The 13,406-nt window shown below is 42.6% G+C and overlaps 1 protein-coding gene across 1 annotated transcript; it reads left to right on the top strand.

Moving 5' to 3' along the window:
• The first annotated feature begins 978 nt into the window (after positions 1-978).
• crfb16 (cytokine receptor family member B16) lies at positions 979-11,502 on the top strand. The gene is made up of 7 exons (XM_023976734.2): positions 979-1,591; positions 3,092-3,215; positions 4,101-4,291; positions 5,442-5,566; positions 8,304-8,457; positions 10,563-10,714; positions 10,891-11,502. Exons 1-7 carry the CDS (start codon positions 1,528-1,530, stop codon positions 11,071-11,073), a joined length of 993 nt encoding a protein of 330 aa, XP_023832502.1. The 5' UTR covers positions 979-1,527; the 3' UTR covers positions 11,074-11,502.
• Positions 11,503-13,406: the final 1,904 nt, after the last annotated feature.

The raw sequence follows: 13,406 nt of genomic DNA, 5'->3' as shown, positions 1-13,406 counted from the left end.
GCAGGACTGTTCTGTTTTTGTCACTAGATGTCCCCATTGCACTTTTTTTTGTACCTTTTGTTTTTCCCTTGCTCTAATTATTGGTTTGCACCTGTATGTCTTCCCTTTTTAGTATTTAATCCCTGTGTGTTTCTCAGTTCCTTGCTCAGTGTTTGTATGTTAGCACCAGCCCCAAGCCCAAGCCTTGTTGTGAACATTTATTTTTCTCTTTGTTGGATTTTCCAGAGTTCTCTGGTTTGTTCTTTGTATTTTGGATTAGTCTTTTGAGGTTTGTTTTTCCCTTGCTGTTTTTACCACTTTTGTGGATTTTCTTAGTTTTTTGGAAGATATCTATTTTTTTAAAACCACCATCTCTAGTACTGCTGTGTCTGCCTCATCTTCTGGGTTTCTGCCGATTTAGTGACTGTTTCTCGCACCGGGTCCTGACAGAAACACTGAGCCATTAAAATGAACCCAGAGGCAGCCAAGTACCCAGGACTTTTTTCCCATGCTGTCCCACCACGAGGACTGTCCAACGTCACAAAGCTGCTCTGGTTCAGCAAGAGGCCTTAATGGCTGACATTCTCAACTTCTGTCGGAGATGATGACTTCCATAAAGCAGATTTTGATCAACTTTCTCCTGCAACCGCTCTGGCTCCAGTTCATCAGATTCAAGTGCCCGTGGCAAGTTACCCCCTGGCTGACCTCGTCTCGGCCGCCATCCCCAAAGGTTCTCCGGCCAAAACCTGACAAATCTGTGTTCGTTTTGTCATTACAACAATCATTATCTGGGTGATTTTCTTTCTAGGTGCACTGCCCCCCCCCAAATTAGAATTTCAGGTCGCACCAAAAAAGTAATTAGGAGCATATGCGACCAAAATGGTCACACTTTATAGCCCTACGCGCACGCACGCACACAATACAGTTTTGGGAGCGAGTGATCATAACCAGTCTGACAGGCTTAACCATATTTTCACCCCCAGCATCCAGCCAAGCCATACCAGTCATTCTTTTAGACTCGCATCAGCACATCACACCCTTACTCTCTCAAACACACACATACACTTTTATAAACAGCTTTACCTACATAACCACTCAGACGCACCATAAAATGCAATTGATATGGCTTTCGCATAAAAACACACATTTATATTAACACTATTTATGTATTTTCGCAAACACATTCTGAGGTCATATTACACTGCATGTCTTTTACAGGAGACACAGTGGGAAAGCAAAGGGAGTGTGGCAGAGGAACCATCACAAGGACCGAGAAGAGTGCTAGGATCACAGTCATAGGAGCGGGTCCCACTCCGGTCGAGGAAAGTTTGAGTTACAGTTGGTATAACAGTCTGCAGTGATCATGTTACAGTCGCAACAAGAACGATCAATGGACAACACGATGACTATATTGCAAACATAAAAGCAGTGATCACACTATTCCGGGATTGTTTGTATTACGATCAAATTAGTGGTGAGAGACGGTCAACACAGTGATTGCACACTTGATCACAGCAGTGCTCCTACTCTTCTCCATACAGAGGGGCTATGAGACTGAGAAGGAGCTTTTTTGACAGCCAGTTAATACTTGTCCTCAACATCATCACAAACTGTAAGTACTGCAGCAACACACACTGTCCTGCTGTTTAACAGCGTAGGAAGAAGTGGCCCCAAACTGCTGATGTAGGATCAGATATTATTTTCATCCCCCAATGGTTAAGGTTAGCATTGGGGTAGTGTGATTTGATCCCAGATCTGTAGTTAGGTGCAAATTCTACCTCAAGCCTATTTATCACAGTTATCCTATTTACAGTATGTTCATTTCTAAATGTTATACTGTACACGGAACCAATGGAAAAGAAAGTAACAGYCAGCAGAAGCAGAAAAGTGAAGTATGCTTGTATCCTGATATCGGTGTGTCATCCAAGGTTTCGGACGATGACCATGGGAATACATTTATGTTCTCATGTGCCAGATTCATTTTTTCTTTTTTATCATTCTTTAACGAGGCAAGTCAGTTTATAACAAATTCTTATTTTCAATGACGGCCAAGGAACAGTGGGTTAACTGCCTTGTTCAGGGGCAGAACAACATATTTTTACCTTGTCAGCTCGGGGATTTGATCTTGCAACCTTTCGTTTACTAGTCCAACGCTCTAACCACTAGGCTACCTGCCGCCCRCATTAGCATAAGTGAAACCAGAAACACAGGTGAGAACTGCTGTAGGGTATATCAGTGGAGGCTGCTGAGGGGAGGACAGCTCATGATAATGGCTGGAATGGAMTGAATGAATGCCATCAAATATCTGGAAACCATCTGTTTAATGTATTTTATACCATTCCACTAATTCTGCTCCAGTCATTACCACGAGCCACGTCCTCCCCAATTAAGGTGCCACCAACCTCCTGTGGTGCATATATATATAACACGTCCATTAAAGGTAGATGACAATTAACATGTTCTGAAGGAGAAAAACTGAATTTTGCCTGAGGGAGAGGGTGCAGCATACAGTTAATGCCCTGGCTGATATAATTGGAAACTTGAGACTCCTCTGTGTGTGTGTCACAGTATATCTAACACTTTTTTACCCGAGGCTAAACCGCTTGCAYGTGGGTTTAGAATGCTGTGAATGTGTTTACATGTGTGCTAAAGCATTTGTGCACTTCAATCGACAGCATGTGTTTGTGAACAAGACAACAGGGCATCTGTGTGCTTAGAACATGTATTCATCTAAAGACTGGATTCTGTCAAACTTGCACTGATCAAGGAAAGATAGACACATAGCACTCACGCATACCAAAGACTGTAAAAATGGGACCTGGTGCGTCTTTGCTTTGCACTCAGCATTCCCGTCCTGTCCAGGGGGTGCACTTGTACATCCAGCTGCCTCACGCTACAGAAACAGGAGATAGGTTCCTGCTARTACGAGCTGTTCCGGATTGCACAAGCCAAAGCTTGACACTTAATCAGCTTGGAATATTGCAGAGCTTTGTTTTTAGCAAGGGGCTATGTTTTAATAGTGGATTTGATCACTGTTGTAGGCATGTCTGTTTGTCAACCACCAAATCACATTCCATTGTTTTCTATTTACTGTGTATCTGTTTAATTTCAGATGCCTGGCTGCTGCCATCGCCGTGGAGAATTTCCATGGAGTCTGTAAACATGAGGCACTTGCTCAAGTGGCGCCGTCAACAGTCCCCTTGCAGRTCTATCATCTACTCTGTGCAGTTCCAGGGGTGAGTCAATCACTTCTGAAACATTACAGGAATGTTCAGACACATTGACGAGAATACTGCTGTTCCCAATACTGCTAAATGGACTTTCTCTGACTTTTTCCACTGTCATCCTTTTACTCTCGCTGATTGGCGGTGAACTGCACACTGAGAATGCAGCCCAGGCAGAGGGGTAAAAACCTGTAACAATTGAATTAGATGAGACACCCCCCCCCCCTTCTAAATTDCCCCCCCCCCCCCTGCTGCTAAATAGCAGCAGTTGTGACATTTGTCTCTTCTTAAACCAGGCGCTTTGTCCTCTAAAAAAGTCATAAATCGTGTGATGTCTCAAAAACGTCCGTTTTTATCAATGCCAATGAGAAGGAGGCAATTATGCAAATATTAGGTAAACAGCGCAATGTTACACTTGCTAATTGCGAGCTGCAGCACTTTTTTTTATTTACAAGACACTTTTATCCAGAGCGACTTACAGTTTAAGGTAGCTAGGTGAGACAACCACATATCACAGTCATAGTAAGAAAACCTTTTCCTCAATAAAGCAGCTTTCTTACTATGACTGTGCAATGTGGTTGCAATCTCACCTAGCTCTGGATAACAGCATCTTCTAAATGACAAAAATGTCAAATGTAAAAATATATATCTTTTTTAAATTAAACAAATTTGAGACATCACACTATTTGTTATTAGTTTTTTAGAGGACATTGCCTGGTTTACGAAGGGCGTGGTAACTGAGAAAACGTAAAGGGTAGTTAACCACAAGCGTGTGAAAATATGAAACATTCATGTCAAAAATATTTATCATGCAGACAAACAAAAGGACAATAAACATTGGCTCTGGGTATAATGTGTCAATATGAGCTGGCTAATGTATTTCCATGTGTTCCGTAGGGAATTTGAGCTGAGGATCTTGAATGGAAGTTGGGAGGACGCGGTTGGTTGTCAGCGCGTCACGCGGACGGAGTGCGACCTGACCTTTGACCTTGGTTCTGACTCAGACTACAACATCCGAGTGCGGGCAGAGTGCGGAAGGCGTGTGTCACCGTGGGCTGAGCTCGGGAGGCCATTCAACAGGAGAGAGAGTGAGTCATTTTGGGATATCTATGTCCAAACACTCTTTTTTGATGCCATGGCAATAGTTGATCGTTACATTCATTTTATCATTCCTTCATCCATCCAAGGAAAATAAGACAAACTGAAGACAAAACACTTACCCAAGTGCACAACAGCCATACAAAATGCCAAAACATTTAAACAAGCGGCCTTCTGGTCATCATTATGACAAAACAGTGTCCGATTAGTATGTGAAAATTTTAAAATGTTGGATGTTTTAAATCCAGGATATAATACTTATTTCCATCCCTGTATCACAAATGATTGTGAAATAGACACAAATTGCTTATTGGAAATGGGTGTAATGTACACAAATGCTTTATGAAGAAAGAAAATTGCGTTGTGATGAAAATCCTGTAATACACACGAAAAAGTTGGACTTTTTCATGTGCCTGTCACGAATTTCAAATAAGTTGTCACGCCCTGACCTTAGAGAGACTTTTTATGTCTCTATTAGGTTTTGTCAGMGTGTGATTTGGGGTGGGCATTCTATGTTTTGTTTTTCTATGATTTTGTATTTCTATGTTTTGGCCGGGTATGGTTCTCAATCAGGGACAGCTGTCTATCGTTGTCTCTGATTGGGAACCATACTTAGGTATCCCTTTTCCCTCCTTTCTAGGTGGGAAGTTGTCTTTGTTTGTGGCACTATTGKCTTAAGCTTCACGGCCGTGTTTTGTATTGTTTTTGTCGGCGTCATRCTAAATAAAAGGAATATGTACGCTCACCACGCTACGATTTGGTCTACTTCTTACGACGGCCGTGACATGAGTAATTTGTGTCTATTTGTGATAGTTTGTTGCTTATTTCGGCTTTTCATCTAGGATGAATTTGCTGCACACTATTGAGGAAGAGAGTTGTCTTTTCAGACCCACATGTGTTTGACAACAGCTGATAATCAGATAAGGCTGTACCAAAATGAACGAATGGCGGGGAACAACCTAATTGCACATTAGACGAAGCCTTCTCAGTATGCATGAGCGTAGTATGTTTCTATTTATTCCGTTTTTACTAAACAGTATGTTATAGGTAGTGTGGTTAGCACACAGTATGTAGTAGGCGAGAACGATTTCAGACACAGCCTATGTTTGTAACTTACTATGACTTTCATCTTCCACACAGCAATCCTGACGGTGCCAGCTATAACTGTGACCACCATGGGAGATGCCCTGCAGGTGACTTTCAAAAGCCTTCCCCTGACCATTGGAGTGACTGTGACTATCTGGAAGAGAGGCGAGTTGGTCAGGGTGAGGATATTACATGTACAGTATATTATAGTCTTGCAGGGATTTTTCTGCCATTGAAATCCTTGGGCGGGCCTATAAGCGTTTTTTCGGGTCACCTATGTTCAAACAGTGTAAAGAAATATATATATAAGATACAAAAAAAATACAAATAATTACCAAAATAAAAGCAGTTGTCAGGGAGAWTTGAAAATTCAAAAAGCAATGAATTTAGCAGTTTTGATTTTATTGTTATGTTTGTGCAAAAGAACACAATGTCATTCATGGAAAAATTCATAGAATTGCAGGAAATAAGCAGCAACAACAACAAAACTGCTCTCCTCTCCATGGCAGAATATGTAGTATTGAAGGAAATGAGATTTAAAACTGCACCATATTCTCTCAACTCCATGGCAAAATGTGTAGAATTGCAGGAAATGTGCATTAAAACAAAAAAAACTTCTCTCAGCTCCATGGCCAAATTTGTAGAGTTGCAGGAAATTGGCATAAACATTTTAAAATGTATCTACACAGCCAAGACGGAGACCTCAAAAATGTTCTCTAAAATTCAGCCGCCCCTACGGGACAACAGCGGCCATTGCCACGCCCCCTGCCACACCCAACACCTAAGCCCCTTTTTCATCTAGAGCAGTGGTTCAAACTTTTTATTGTCCCATATCCCTTCAAACATTCAACCTCCGCTGTGTATCCCTTCAAACATTCAACCTCCAGCTGCGTACCTCCTCTAGCACCAGTGCAAACTCTCAAATGTTGTTTTTTGCCATCATTGTAAGCCTGCCACACACACTATACGATACATTTATTAAACATAAGAATGWGTGTAATAATAAATAATTTWGCTCTTTATTTAACTATCTTACATATAAAAGGTGAGCCTGATTGGGCATATTGGGTTCACCTGGTGTATGACTATTTAGGTCCTCTGTGGACTGGGCTGGTTGCTCAGGTCTCTTGTTTTGTTTAGTGCTTAAAAATTTTAAAATATATTTAAAACATTTTTGGGCTGTGTAAGCTTCAGTAAATGTTCTGGATTTATCCGCATCTCTGCCAGCTGTGTTTCTCTGGACCTGGGTCCAAGTTTGTACGAGACTTATTGTCACAAATTCGATGAGGCTCTCTTGTTCAGATATCGGTAAGTCCGGAGGCAGGGCATGCCCTGCCTCCAGTCCGGAGGCAGGGCATGAAAGGGATAATGAATCCAGTTGTTTGTGTTGTCCGTTTCAGGAAAGTACCTGCGTAATTGCACACCCAACTCACTCAGGTGCTTCGCTATATCACATTTGACATTGTCTGTAAGCTTGAATTAATTTGCACACAAAAAATCATACAATGATGGAAAGACCTGTGTGTTGTCCTTGTTAATGCAGACAGAAAAGAGCTCCAACTTCTTAATCATAGCCTCAATTTTGTCCCGCACATTGAATATAGTTTCAGAGAGTCCCTGTAATCCTAGATTCAGATCATTCCGGCAAGAAAAAACATCACCCTGAAAGGCCAGTTGTGTGAGAAACTCGTCATCATGCAAGCGGTCAGACAATTGAAAATTATGGTCAGTAAAGGAAACTTTAAGCTCGTCTCTCAATTTAAAATAAACGTGTCAATACTTTGCCCCTTGATAACCAGCGCACTTCTGTATGTTGTAAAAGCGTTACATGGTCACTGCCCATGTCATTGCATAGTGCAGAAAATACACGAGAGTTCAGGGGCCTTGCTTTAACAAGGTTAACCATTTTCACTGTAGTATCCAAAACATTTTTCAAGCTGTCAGGCATTCCCTTGGCAGCAACAGCCTCTCGGTGGATGCTGCAGTGTACCCAAGTGGTGACGGGAGCAACTGCTTGCACGCGCGTTCTCGTTACCACTCCACTATGTCTCCCTGTCATGGCTTTTGACCACCAAAGTCCATTTGATGTCATYAAACTGTCCAGTACTTTAAAAATATAATCTCCTGTTGTCCTGGTTTCCAGTGGTTTGCAGAGGAGGTCTTCCTTAATTGACCCCCCCATAAAAGTAACAGACATATACCAGGAGCTGTGCCAGGCCTGCCAAATCTGTTGACTCATCCAGCTGTAACGCATAGAATTCACTAGCTTGTATGCGAAGCAGTAATTGTTTCAAAACATCTCCTCCCATGTCACGGATGCGTTGTGAAACAGTGTTGTTTGATGAAGGCATTGTCTGTATAGATTTTTTTTGCCTTTTCCCCCAGCATTGTCCCAGCCATATCTGCGGCAGCAGGAAGAATTAAGTCCTCCACACTAGTATGGGACTTGCCTGTCTTAGCCACTCGGTAGCTCACCATATAAGATGCTTCTAGCCACTTCTTATTAATGGTATCTGTTTTTTTTATTCATGTCTTACTACTCMAAAGTCATTTTATTCTCGCTCAAAAACTCCTGTGGCTTATAAATGGACTGTTTGAAAATGTGAAAAAAAGTTTTACATCTGAATTACATTTTTATTTGGCGTACCCCCGACGGCGTTGCACATACCCCTGGGTTGGGAATACCCCTGGGTTGGGAATACCTGACCTAGACAACCCTGTCATGTATTGTGTGTTGGGAGAGATTGGAGCTTGTTGTGTGGGAGATGCCTAGGGATTGGAGCAAGGGATTGGTTTGGAATTGGTCCTAAAGGTGACCCGCTAGGTAGAACGATAATGACCTCCTCCTATAAAACTCACTTCAAGCAGTGGTTGAGTTCTCTCTTCAGCAGCGTCTCACTGTGCTCTGTCTTCTAGGGCAAGTCCTCCTTGCGTGTGATCACAGTGCAACAGAATCCGCTCTACATCGACGCCCTGCAGGAGGGAGCAGTGTACTGCGTCAAAGCCCAGGCCCATCTGGACACCCACAGCAATAGCAGCAGCACTGACACACAGTGCGTCTCCATCACAGGTGGGCTGCAAATTATAACTCATAGACACACACGTACAGTACATCTGCATGTGCTCACACATTCTGTTCAATGTATTGATCATTTATTGATCCTTCAAACCAGATAGACCTTTGGCAAATGGTCGTTCGAAACAGATGATGCTTTTTTTTAAACACACACACTGATCAGGCAATGGTATACTTTACCATTATGTGTACCATGGAAAGAGATCCGAAACATAACGTCTTGTATCTAGTTCARGTGCGCATACATTTCAAACACACACCAACCACACACACATAGGGATTCTCGATCGTCTCTGTGCACTTTGTAACAGTTCTAGCTTTCTACTGGAAGAGTAATGCATAAAAAATCTGCAAATCATGGAAACATAACCTTGCGATGGATACAGACGCCTTGACTTTTTCCACATTTTGTTACCTTTTAAAGCCTTATTCTAAAATTGATTAAATCGTTTTCCCCCCCTGATTTGATCTACACACAATAKCCCATAATGACAAAGCATAAACAGGATAAAAATAAAGAAAAGAGAAAAAAATACCTTATTTACTACTACTTTGCTATGAGACTCGAAATTGAGCTCAGGTGCATCCTGTTTCCATTGATCATCCTTGAGATGTTTCTACAACTTGATTGGAGTCAACCTGTGGTCAATTCAATTGATTGGACATGATTTGGAAAGGCACACACCTGTCTATATAAAGTCCCACAATTGACAGTGCATGKCAGAGCAAAAAACAAGCCATGAGGTRYAAGGAATTGTCTGAGCTCTGAGGGGYAGGGTACCCAAAACATTTCTGCAGCATTGAAGGTCTCCAAGAACAGTAGGCATCAAATCAGTTTAAAGTTTATTTGTCATGTGCGCAGTGTGCAGTGTGGAGTGCAATGGAGATTGCATCATCTGTGGATTTGTTTGGGCGGTATGAAAATTGGAGTTGYGTCTAGGGTTTCTGGGATAATGGTGTTGATGTGAGCCATTAACAGCCTTTCATCATCATTCTTAAATCCATCATCCGTCATTCTTAAATGGAAGAAGTTTGTAACCACCAAGACTCTTCCTAGAGCTGGCCGCCTGGCCAAACTCAGCTGCAGAGTTTGGCCAAGAACCTGATGGTCACTCTGACAGAGTTCCTCTGTGGAGATGGGAGAACCTTCCAGAAGGACAACCATCTCTGCAGCACTCCACCACACAGGCCTTTATGGTATAGCGGCCAGACGGAAGCCACTCCTCAGTAAAAGGCACATGATAGCCCGCTTGGAGTTTTCCAAAAAGCACCTAAAGGACTCTCAGACCATGAGAAACAAAATTCTCCAGTCTGATGAAACCAAGATGGAACTCTTGGGCCTGAATGCCAAGCATCACATCTGGAGGAAACCTGGTGGTGGCAGCATCCTGCTGTGGGAGGGACTGGGAGACTAGTCAGGATTGGGGGAAAGATGAACGGAGCAAAGTACAGAGAGATCCTTGATTGAAACCTGCTCCAGAGCGCTCAGGACCTCAGACTGGGGCAAAGGTTCACCTTCCATCAGGACAATGACCCTAAGCACACAGCCAAGTCAACACATGCGTGGCTTCTGGACAAGTCTCTGAATGTCTGAGTGGCCCAGCGAGAGCCCAGACTTGAACCCGATCTAACATCTCTGGAGAGACCTGAACATAGCTGTGTAGCAACACTCCCCATCCAACCTGCCAGAGCTTGAAAGGATCTGCAGAAAATAATGGGAGACTCCCCAAATACAGGTGTGCCAAGCTTGTAGCATCATACCCAAGACGACTCGAGGCTGTAATTGCTGCTAAAGGTTCTTCAACAAAGGACTGAGTAAAGGGTCTGAATACTTATGTAAATGTGATTTCCCGCCCCCCCATAACTTTGCAAAGATTTCTGTAAAGCTGTTTTTTCTTTGTCATTATGGGGTATTGTGTGTAAATTGATGGAAAATGTTTTTAATCCATTTTAGAATAAGGCTGTAACGTAACAAAATGTGATAAAATTCAAGGGGCCTGATTTCTTTCCAAATGCACTGTATTGCGCTGTCGTGCTACATTAAGGCTGTATACTTCACCTTAATAACAGTAAGACAAATATTGTCACTGTGTTCAAAGGTCCTGGACCTACCTGGCTGAAGCCCACTACAGTGACTGTTATCGTGGTGATATTGGCCGGCCTGGTGTTTTTTCTCTCTTGGTCAGTAACTCACTGTAGCCCAGAGGCCTGCTACGCCTATTTCCGCAAGGAGCCACAGCCCACTGCACTGGTGAGTCCTGCAATGATTGGTCATTATCTCTCTCTCTCTCTCTCTCTCTCTGCCCATGCAAGGCACTGTTGAGCATGAGTCCAGTGCCTGTAGACATATTGTAAACATTGATGTTTTCAAAGGAGACCAAAATACAATTGCAATCTCTCTCTTTTCTCGGTTCCTGATATCTGTAGCTCCTTGATTGGCCTCTCACAAGAGTCAAGATCTATCCCCAAGATGAGCTTCGTGAACCAATCCACGCCGTCCTTTTAACTGAGCATCAAAGAGGACTGAGCAGCAGTGAGCCATCCAGTCAATTGGATAAGTGGACACAATCTATATGTTCAGAAGGCACAGACAGACCATATCAAGTTTGATTGATACTGTAGGTTAATAAGAATGGTCAGAAGTGATGAGTCTGGATTGGAGAAGTCAGGAGGCCGGCAGTTGCTCAGAGGGAGACAGAAGGATCCTGTGTGGCTCAGTTGGTTAGGGCAATGACGCTTGTAACTCCAGGGTTGTGGGTTCGATTCCCATGGGGGACCAGTATGAAAAGTGTATGCACTCACTTTTGTAAGTCTGCTAAACTACAATGTACAATTAAGTATTTGTGTTCTAGATAGGTCCGAGATGTATATGGGTGATTCTACAGAAGTGGTGCAAATTGCAGTCCCACCCCCAAAAAAAACTGTTACGTCTCCAAACTTAGGAACTTTATTTACATCATGATATGTTCTAATTCAATCTAAGACAATAACAAACATATTGTTAATTAATATAATACAAAGTCATTGTTTATACCCTATTTCTATGGGGATATAATAATCATAATTCTCTTCACTCCATAGTCAAATGTACATTTGGTGTATAATTTTACTGGCAAGAAATGCTTATTGTGCAGGAGTTATATTATATTGAGTCACAGTGTCGATTCAGTTACTTCTATTGAACCCATTTGAGTACCGACACCATTCCTTGAGCAGTGGCTCGAAGTCGTCTGTGACTGTCAATTTGTATACGCGCTCACAACTCATCACATAATCCGCCGCCGGCACCGCTTTCACCTCTTTTGCCACTTCACCAAAATATTTCCCAGCCCTCTTCTATATATTTGAAATTCTCGATTTTGCAGCTTTTCTCTTATTGAATTAAACCCAACATTGTCTTTTTGCCTCAGTGGACCTTAACCTTTTCTGCCACAAGTATTAGGCAATTGGTGTTTATTTGGCGAGTGTACAGTTAGGCCCTAAGCTTAGGCTACACACTAGCGCATGGGACTGAGGGTTTTAAGCCAACCTTGCATCTGCACCATAGTGGTCTCATCTTTGTATCTGTGCCATTATGCATTTATGACAGCACGGGCACCGCCATTGAGGCTATCTCCATTTTAAAGTAGCATGCACCATGCTCTACCAACTGAGCTACAGAGGACCACCATGTGGTAGTGGACTGACGGCACAAAAGCCTGACAGGAGACATAGTGGAGTGGTAACGCGCTCGGCAAGCTTTCGGCTCGCACTTGGGTACCTGCAGTATCCACCGAGAGGCTTTGCTGCAAAGGGAATGCTGACAGCTTGAAAGACATTTTGGACACTACAGTGAAAATGGTTAACTTTGTTAAAGCAAGGCCCCTGAACTCTCGTGTATTTCTGCACTATGCAATGACATGGGCAGTGACCATGTAGTTTTACAACATACAGAAGTGCGCTGGTTATCAAGGGGCAAAGTATTAACACGTTTTTTAAATTGAGAACGAGCTTAAAGTTTCCTTTACTGACCATACTTTCACTTGTCTGACCGCTTGCATGATGAACGGTTCTCACACGACTGCCTATCTGGGTGAGTTTTTTCTCGCCTGATGATCTGAATATGATACAGTGACTCTCTGAAACTATATTCAATTGCGGACAAATTGAGGCTATATTAAGAAGTTGGAGCTCTTTCTGTCTGCATTAACAATGGGACAAATACACGTTTTTCCATCATGTATGATTTTTTGTGTGCAAATAATCAAGCTTACGACAGAATGTCAAATGTGAATAGAGAAGCACCTGAGAGTTGGGTGCGCAATTACGCAGGTACTCTCCCGAAAGGACACAACACAACTGGATCGTTATCCCTTTCAGCCCTGCCTCCAGTACACTTACCGATATATTGAACAAGAGAGCCTCATCGAAATTGCAACAAGCGGTTCTTGTGAAAATGTATTTATCAGATGCCACTGCCAGATTCTCGGATTGGGCTGCGCGTCAGAGTATCCTGCCTTGGTAAATCGCGCTGTTAAGACACTGATGCAATTTGCAACCACGTACCTATGTGAGAGTGGATTCTCGGCCCTCACAGCATGAAAACTAAATACAAGGCGTGGAAAATGATTTAAGACTGAGACTCTCTCCAATACACCCAACATTAGAGAGTTTATGTGCATCCTTTCAAGCACGCCGTTCTCATTAACCTGTGGTGAGATATTCAACAATTAATGAGCACCTAAAGTATTATATGTTACATGGCTAATAAAGAGCAAATATTTGATTATTATTATTTTGTGACCTGGTCCTATAAGAGCTCTTTGTCACTTCCACAGCTGGGTTGTGACGACAAACTCACACTCATTCTTATGTTTAATAAATGTATCGTACAGTGTGTGTATTGTACAGTGTGTGGCAGGCTTACAATGATGGCAAAAACAACATTTGAGAGTGGGCGCCTG

Source organism: Salvelinus sp. IW2-2015, linkage group LG32 (genome assembly GCF_002910315.2).
Source record: "Salvelinus sp. IW2-2015 linkage group LG32, ASM291031v2, whole genome shotgun sequence".
Classification (NCBI taxonomy): domain Eukaryota; kingdom Metazoa; phylum Chordata; class Actinopteri; order Salmoniformes; family Salmonidae; genus Salvelinus; species Salvelinus sp. IW2-2015.
The sequence above is the reverse complement of the archived record's forward strand: the minus strand, read 5'-3'. Positions and strand labels throughout refer to the sequence as shown.